At 42.0% G+C, this 8800-nt stretch overlaps 1 protein-coding gene across 6 annotated transcripts in view; it reads right to left on the reverse strand.

The window, feature by feature from the left end:
• APOO (apolipoprotein O) overlaps nt 1-8800 on the reverse strand; it is a 66066-nt gene that overhangs the window by 22681 nt on the left and 34585 nt on the right. For 3 of the 6 annotated variants that reach the window (XR_007777197.1, XR_007777198.1, XR_007777199.1), the window contains 2 exons: nt 2945-3018; nt 1856-1955 (listed from right to left, as the gene is read on the reverse strand). Coding sequence is in view for 1 of the 6 variants with exons in the window: in XM_030234412.2 (XP_030090272.1) it covers nt 1848-1955; nt 5799-5807 (117 nt within the window). In the remaining 5 variants the exon portion in view is untranslated. Of the gene's footprint in view, nt 1-1847; nt 1956-2944; nt 3019-5569; nt 5762-5798; nt 5923-8800 lie in introns of those variants that run through there. The other 3 variants (XM_050972760.1, XM_030234412.2, XM_050972763.1) reach the window with 3 other exon arrangements.

An 8800-nucleotide genomic window follows, 5' to 3' on the forward strand; every position in this document is an offset into this window, starting at 1 on the left:
CTAAGCAGCTTCTAACAAAGGTAACATTCAACACACATGTGCCTGTTTGTTACTGAGCCGGAAAATGGTACAGCATCCCATCCTTTGGTCATTAACCACATCAGCAACTGACAGCGTTAATGGCACCCTGGCACTGAGCAAAGAGGAACTGCAACAAGCAATGGGCACCCTCACATAATAAATGCTAAACCACCCTGTTTAGGGTTTAGAATCACCACAACATTTACTACAATTACCTGAGCATATTTGAAACTGTATTCCATTAAAAAAAACCCTGAGTTTTTACTGTTGAACAGCAAAGCTCGGAACAAAACAAAACCTATTAAAATTTCTAGCAGTTTATATACTACACAGATGTTCAGTATAAAGAGCTTATATTTTACACCATATTTATACTCCATTTAGTAGTTTATTATAATCTGATGTTTACAAGTATTGCTGCATTAAAATGTATCTAGGTCTCTTTTCATGATCAGCTGGAAAAGCTGTCTCTCTGTCACAATTAAAAAAGCTGCTAACATAAAATTACAACAAATTTATCCAATAATGTGATACCTTGTGCAGCTGGATTTCCTATAATACTTCGAAAGATGAGGATTTTCAGCCTCACTTCCCTAGGAAATCCGGTCATCCCTGGCAATCACAGTCACAAGCTGAACTTTGATCCTGTTGGACAACCTAACAGCAACCCCTGGCACAAGGACAGAAGCCTCAGAGATAAGGAAATTCCCATATATTTTATGAAACTAGACAGATGACACAGTAGAGATCCAAACTAAGAGCCTGTGAATGACAAGAAAGGCATGGAGCCAGAACTCCATGGCTTGCACATTCTGCTGTGCTAGAGCTGATGGCAAGCCCATTACTCAGCTGCTGTCTCACGGCTGACTCAGGCCAGCAGAGGCTGGGCCCAGGCTGTGGCTCCCAGGAGCCCACTGCAACTGCGGCTCCTCTCACTCTGCACAAGGGAACTGACAGCCACAACACCTAAGTGTGCAAAACACCAGGCTGGTTTAGTTCCAGTGCTTATGGCACAACACTTTAGCTTGCATTGAAGTACTCAAAACTTTTAAACAACTGCATGCTCTCTTGCCTACAAAGCTGGATTTATTTATGAACTACTTATTTTGATTTTTTTAGTGTTGGAGACTTTTAAAAGCCTGTGTAACAATGCTGCTGAGTCTACAGTTTGACAGAGTATTTTAAGGCTCTACTTATAACCAAGACATTTGTAACATCTTGAAGGAATGAAAGCATAACAGGTATTACCACGGCTTATTGTATTTGTTGTTGATTAGGTCTGAATACTGTGAAGAAAGGAAAACTGATAAAATTCTGCAGGCTACTATGTTGGATTCAAAGTATTGCCAGAAAGAATTGTGATCATAAAAAGAGAATATTTTTAGAAATAAAACATTCTGATTCACTGTTTTAGTGGAGAACATAAATTAATTTTTATTAGAATTTACCAACACTACTTACAGTAAAAAGTAAGTGGTATTATCTGAATAAAAAAGAAACAAAATATTCCTGTGGACCTGAAATATAACCATAAGTAAATCTACAAACATGAAAATGTAATTTCTGAATGAAGAATAACACGCTTTAATGTAGGGAAAATATTTTACACAGAAGCAAGCCTGGCCCTATCAAGTGAAGAACATCAAATGCCATGCCCAGGTAAAAGCAAAACTGTATAGACATCTCTGTTGAGTAAAACTGAGAAGCAAATTTAAAGGCATGAATACAAAAGGTGACAAGATGTACCTAAATGCCTTCATACATCAAAACACAATGTTTTCAGAATTATTTAGACAGAAGAGCACTAAGACTCTAACCACACTTACCTCCTCAATTTTCAGCAACTCCTTTTTGGAAGTCTTCTCTGAAGAAGCAGCATAAACCTGGACAGAGAGCAAGCTCAGGCTGACAGGGGTGGCCCCCAACCGAATTACCTGGAAACATTACCAGAGGACAAGAACATCATTATGTGCAAACAAAACTGCAACGTGTCTGAACATATCCAGGTAGACTATGTTTATGTCCCTCTACATGGTAAAAAGGGATCTCAATAGATGCTTGGAAATTAGGAGAAAGGAGTGTCAGCAGAACACAATCTAATGCCCTCAGGCACTGATATGGTAACATCTAAATCACTCAGGTGGTAATTGGAAAAGTCTAAGGCTTAAGGAGGCAGTAGAAATAAATGCTAATCTCATCAGTTTTCATCTCACAAAAAAAGATCTTGTTTTTTCTAGTTTAAAATAATTTTTGTATTAACTTTCTCAGTTTAAATAGCAAGATTATATTCATATTTTAAACAATTTTGTGTATGCCCATAATACCTCCAATTTTCTATGTAGGTAGTACCAAGAAGCTCAGTGTTTTACTTCTACTTAATATCTGCACATAGGTTTAGGAAAACAATAAGACCTACAGCTATAAATACCAGAACAAAATCAATACTTTCTAAGAATTTTAGGAGAGTCTCCTACTTTCTGTACGAAACAAGAATTACTTGACTGTTTTTTGAATACTTGAAATTCTATCCAATCATGCAACACAACCACCATGAGTAAGATGGATATAATTCTTCCAATATTCAGGACCTATGCTAAACTGAATTTCTTAATGGGAAAGTCTGCTTCAACTTAAAAAAACAGAAGAAAAAAAAAATATCTTGGCTGCAGAGTAAATCAAGATACCCAGAGAGCGTTTTCCAGAAAATGCACATCTTTGTTAACAGCAAAGTATAACTCCAGAAATGTCAGATGAAATGGGAAAGCCTTCAATGTCTCGTACTCCTGTTACTGCTCAGGGAAATGTGCAGAGTTACAGCAGCCTGTGTTTTGCTGGATCAGGTTACAGCACGAGGGGATCTAACACCAAACTGGAGGCGTCTGGCTCCTCTCCAGCACTGCTTCCCAGAAGTCCTGCTGCTCACCTTGCCCTAGCTTTGGTGGCCGGATGCTTCCACCGTGAGGCAATTCACCTCGCCAATTTGGCAAAAGATTAATCCTGCAAGAGAAGCGGAGAGCTTTGTGCGGGCTTAGCAAATGGAACCCTTCCGTGAAACAGCCTGACAAGCACCACAGAACTGTGGGGACAGGGGATGAGAAAGGAGAAGGCAGCAAGGCCTCTTCCTTTCCACAAATAGTAGGGTCTGTGGCATTGACCTAGCTGCTTGTGACACTGAGGCCGTGGTCAAACCATCCCTCTCCATGCTGCGATGGTGGTAACTGGCCCAGCCATGGCACAATTGCTCTTTCTGTCTGTTGCAGAACTGTTAGAAAATAGCTTTAAAATTATCCACATCAGTTTATTGTAGGTAGTCAAGCATTTGCAACTTAAATTCCTTCCACTGCCTTGCAAGTGGAATGTTTATTAAATGTAACCAATAGACTCCTCAAACTAAAAATTAGACTACACAGTTGTCAAACTTCCCGAAAATGCTGGTTTAGGTGTAGAGAAACAGCACACAAGAACCAGGTCACAGGATTCTCTTCTGAAAGACATAAGGGATCTGATCAAAGGTCAAAAGGTATGGAAAAACTTGCTTAAAATGGAAGTTCTTCCTTGTCTGAATTTATGGACTCGTTACTAAATCACTATAAATGAAACACCACAATGAATGGATCAGCTGTTTCACAGCCAAGGAAAGACAAGGATAATCTTTAACAGTGTTAGCCTAAACACTTTTCACATACTTCAGATAGCCAGGACAAAACCAAATGCTACTAACCATTAATAGCTGTAGAGTTTATTTCCTCAATCTTTCCTTTTTTCACTGCAAAACTGTTCTGTCACTGAAAAGGCAAAAATCTAAATCCATTTTCTTTCAGAAATATGTTTTCAAACAGCGCAAACAGTACTAAGTGTCACCAGTAGAAACTGTAAAACCAAATGTTTTAGATATTTGAGATTTTTATACAAAGACACAAACAGCAGAGCACAAGACTGGAAGCACCTGGGTTTCATAAAACAGTATTGGTGATCACAGAACTACTGGGACTGATATGTTAACTGTTTATACTATCAAGATACTGAAGTACATTTTCCATTGATTTTAATTTTTAACAAAATGAAACTAACCTCTGAAAGTGCAAGTTGAATCTCTTCTTAAATGTGCTGTTCAAGTCATACTGCAATGGTCTCCTACACCAGCAGCCTTATGGGACAGACAGAACTGCTGCTGAAATACTGCATATTTGCATACACAGAAGTATTTGGGAGTATGAAAGATCAACTGCTACACTTTTTGTTTCCAGAACTCCCCTTAGGATCTCATTTTTGAATTCCATACTAACCACATATTACTAAACCAATTGCTTTAGTAAAATATTTTGACTGATTGAGCTGTGCCTTCAGCCTGCCAGTCTTACAGCCACTCAGTATCAGAAAAGCAAAGCCAAAATTCTTTTCCATTGGCAATGCTCTGCAGTTATTTTAAGCAAAAAAGATACATTTACTCCTCTCTAGCTAAGAATTCAATTTTATCTTTAGACACCAGATAGGAAAAGCTTGAGCATACTTTTGAGAAGGCTGATACAGGTCCTAAAGTATGAAAACACTTGATTTTTCTCATCTTTTTTGATTCTTCCTTCTATTTCTCAACCTGAACTATAAAAACATAAAACCAAAATCCAAACTCTTGAACATTCCTGTCCCTGAAGCACAAATATCCTGGACAAAAAGCCACCTTCCCTTTGGCTCTTGGAGGCATAACATCAGGTTGGCCTGAAGCACCTAAATCCTCACTGGCTGTATAAAAGTACTAATATACTAATATACATAGTGCCTAAATGCACAGGCCCACAGATAAACCCTCTAATGACAATTATGGAATTCTCAGTGATTCTGAGCACAGAATTCCAACATTAAAGCACAAAAGGAATAAGGAGTTAGAGACGAGCAGAGCAAGCAAGGGCTCAGCACATCAGAATCTCAGACTCACAGAACTGTCAGGGTTGGAAGGGACCTCTGGAGATCATCCAGTGCAACCCCCCCTGCCAAGACAGGGTCACCTGGAGCAGGTGACACAGGGACATGTCCAGGTAGGTGGGCTTTGGATGCCTCCAGAGAGACTCCATGACCTGGGCAGCTGTTCCAGTGCTCTGCCACACTCAATGTAAAGAAGTTCTTCCTCATGCTGAGATGGAACTTCTTGTGTTTCAATTATACATTAGTATTTAGTATACTCGGTATATTGGTATCTAGAGATATCAATATTTCACACGGAAAATGGTACCAAGGAAAATGAATACCAAGAACCGAGCATCACCAGGTTTTGGTGTTTTGTTTTGTTTTTTAAAGCAAGCAGCCGTAACAGCGATCTGACTGGCACAGAGCTCGCCTTTAGCCTGATCTGGGGATCTGGGGCTGCCCTAATCAGAGGCAAAGACCTTTGAGACACCTAGAGCCGGACCGTGCTTTCCGCAGGTTTTACCGACAACCTTCACGCACTAAAAGGAAGACTTTTCAAGATCGAATTGATACTTTGAAGCGGCAACTGCGCGACCCCAAACTCTGCGGTAGCGCACTGCAAAGAAGGAATGCGGTCTGCACGCACCAGTCCGCTGCGCGCGGCTGCACCCCAGAAGCAATTCTAAGTCAGGAATGTGCCTCTTTCCATGCAACACGGAGGGTACGCGGTTCCGAAGCGCTAAAAGGAGCGGTTAACCAGCTGTAAGGAGAGTGGCACCAAGAGCCTGCGAAGAGTTAAGAGGCAAAACGGCGCGGGCCGCGCGGGGAGCGCCGAGCGCTGCGGGCCCGGCCCGGGCGCGGGGACCCTTCCTCACCTTGAACATGGCGGCGCCGGGCGCGCGGCGACGGGGCGATGGCGTCACCGCGACGTGACGTCACGCAGGCAGCCCCGCCCCGCTGCAGGCACCGCCCGGGAAGCGGAGGGGTTGGAGCGCTCCTTCGGGAAGGGCCCCTCGGGGCTGGTGTGGGACGAACGGGGTGCTGGAGTGCCGAAAGCGCTCACATGCTCGCCCTCAGCCCCGCGGCATGGCTCGGTGTGTTACCCTGCAGCCTTTATGAAGAAGGTTCGGCCGTTCAGAGATCACCGAATCAGTCACAGGATCACGGAACCAGTTAGGTTGGAAAAGACTCTGAGGGCGTCGAATCCAACCTGTTACTGACCACCACCCTGTCAGCTGGACTGAGTGCTACACCCAGCCTTTCCTTAAACCCCCCCAGGGACGGTGACTCCACCAGCAGTCCGTTCCAATGTCTACTCGCCCTCTGTGTGAAGAAATTCTTCCTCATGTCCCACCTAACCCTTCCCTGGCACAGCTTAAGCCTGTGTCCTCTCGTCCTGTCGCAGGCTGCCCGGCAGACGAGACCGAGCCCCAGCTGGCCGCACCCTCCTGCCAGGGAGCTGGAGAGAGCGGTGAAGGCATCCCGAGCCCCCTTTCCACCCGGCTGGATGTCCCCGGCTCCCGCAGCCGCTCCTCACAGCACTCGTGCCCCAGGCCCTTCACCAGCTCCACTGCTCCTCTGTCTTTGCCAGAATAACTTGGATGGCTGCGCTGGTTTTGCTTGGGGTAGAGTTAATTCTCTTCACAGCAGTTGGTAAGGGGCTGTGTGTTGGGTTAGTGCTGAACAAAGGGTTGATAATACAGAGATGTTTTTGTTACTTGTGTGTTGAAGACAGAATATCCCTTTTGTCAGTTGGGGTTACCTGTCCCAGATGTGTCTCCTCCCATGCACTCCCAGCCCCTCACCAGCGTGGCCTTAGGAAAAGCAGAAAAAGTCTTGGCTTTCTGCAAGCCCTGCTCAGCAATAACAAAAACATTTCTGTATTATCAACCCTGTGTTCAGCACTAATCCAATACACAGCCCCATACCAGCCACTGTGAAGAGAATTAACTCTACCAGCCAAAAGCAGCACAATGGGGCTAGTGTATGGATAGCGTTCTGTGCCTTTCTATCTCCGATTAAAAAAAAAAAAATAAAAATCAATCACTCTTTCCTCAGTATTTTTACACTTTTTGTCTCCACATCCCCTGGGGCATCTCCCCACTCACTTGAGTGAGTTGGACAGGTGCAAGTTTTTCTGCTTACATCTGCACTAAGGGAGGGTCTTGTGTACATCCCACAGTGACTGACTTGTAACTCAGTGGGAGATGAATATCAGAAATGAGGAGTGCTAAATTTCTGTCAGAAAATTACTTGGAACAGGCTGCCCAGGGAGGTGGTGGATTCACCATCCCTGGAGATGTTCAAGAAACATAGTTTCTTGAAAAAAAGCTAATACTGATTTTAGAATATGAATAGCACCCTATTAGTCCTAGAAAACATTGTTAGAATTTTAATGCAGAAGGTGAATCACCTGAAGAATATGGTAGCAAACAGTTCATCAGGAACAGTACTGTGGAAAGACAGACAAGGTAGGCAACCTTGCACGATTTTCTTTGTGATGATAATTTTTGTTGTTCTCTCTTTAAATTCCTACATTTCTTTACTGCAGATTCTTTATAGTCCTAACAGAAGCAGCTATAGCAGGAAGAAGTTTAACCACTGCATTGCAGAATTGGGCAATGCTCCTTAACAGGCAAATTAATGGGACAGCAGAAATACCATGAACAAATGGTACAAGATGAGCTCCAGTACCCACAGACAATACTGGTATTTTATTATGGATTTGGTTACATAGATTTTAGCATGGAAAAGTTAAACCTAAAAGGTACCTAAATGACCAATCAGTGAGGAACACTAATTGCCCTCTTTCTCCATTGCACCATGCTATGCACAATCAGTTACATTTACAGAATATAAGCCAGAGTGAGGCAAATGTTTATGGAAACTGATTTTGCAGCACTACATGGAGGTTTTGTGAGGGTGTGGAGTGATGGTGTAGTTTACAAACCACTTGCATTTCTTGATGCATTTTAATAATAATTCTCAAGGAGCTTGAGAAAGAAAATATTCAAAGCCCAAAATTACAGGTGAGCCCACAAGAGGAGTGATGTGAATCACTCAGAGTGATTATTGGCACCTGCCTTGCTTAGTTCTCAACCAAAGCTAAGTCCTATGCCATGGGTAAGATCAACTGTTCCTCAATTTTTGCAAGGGACAGACATAAGAATATTTCAAATACACTGTCTTTTTAAGTTTGGTACATGAGCAGTAAAGAAAATTCCAATTCTTTCTGGACATAAAATGGTGTAAATGTTACAAATATGTATTTTTGTCGTCAATTTACATGTAGCAGCTATACAGCAATTATTAATATAATTATGTAACACAGATATAAATATCTAAAGAACAGATGGTTATTTCAAAAAAACCTTAATTAAAAAAATTTTATTAGCTCAGGCATCTTCATTTCATTAATGTGGATTTTAATCTTTAAAACTACTGCTAGACTGATTAAAATAAATGGGAAAACCTTTGTAGAGAACAATACAAATATATTTGCTTTCATGTATGAGTATTCTTCTCTTATACTGGAGGAGGTTGTCCCTGCCAAATTTCCCTGGGACAAGGATAATATATGCCATAATGGATTATGCACAGTCCAAAAGTCTGTTAGACAGGCTTAAAAAGGAGCTCAAGTTTCTGCTGCTGAGGCCACAGAATAAAGAGGTTTGGCATGATTGACTCCTCGCTGTTTCTAAGGACCTCTAGCAAATTTCAGTCTGATTTTGCATGCCACTATTTTTAGAAAATTGGCTTTTCTAAACACTTGTGAAAGACACATTTCCCTCAGAAAACTGCAGCTCAGATAAGCTTGAAAATGTCACCATAGTTCATAAACTACGTAATCACAGGCAGAAATACAATTTAAGAAACT

This window comes from Serinus canaria, chromosome 1 (genome assembly GCF_022539315.1).
Source record: "Serinus canaria isolate serCan28SL12 chromosome 1, serCan2020, whole genome shotgun sequence".
Classification (NCBI taxonomy): domain Eukaryota; kingdom Metazoa; phylum Chordata; class Aves; order Passeriformes; family Fringillidae; genus Serinus; species Serinus canaria.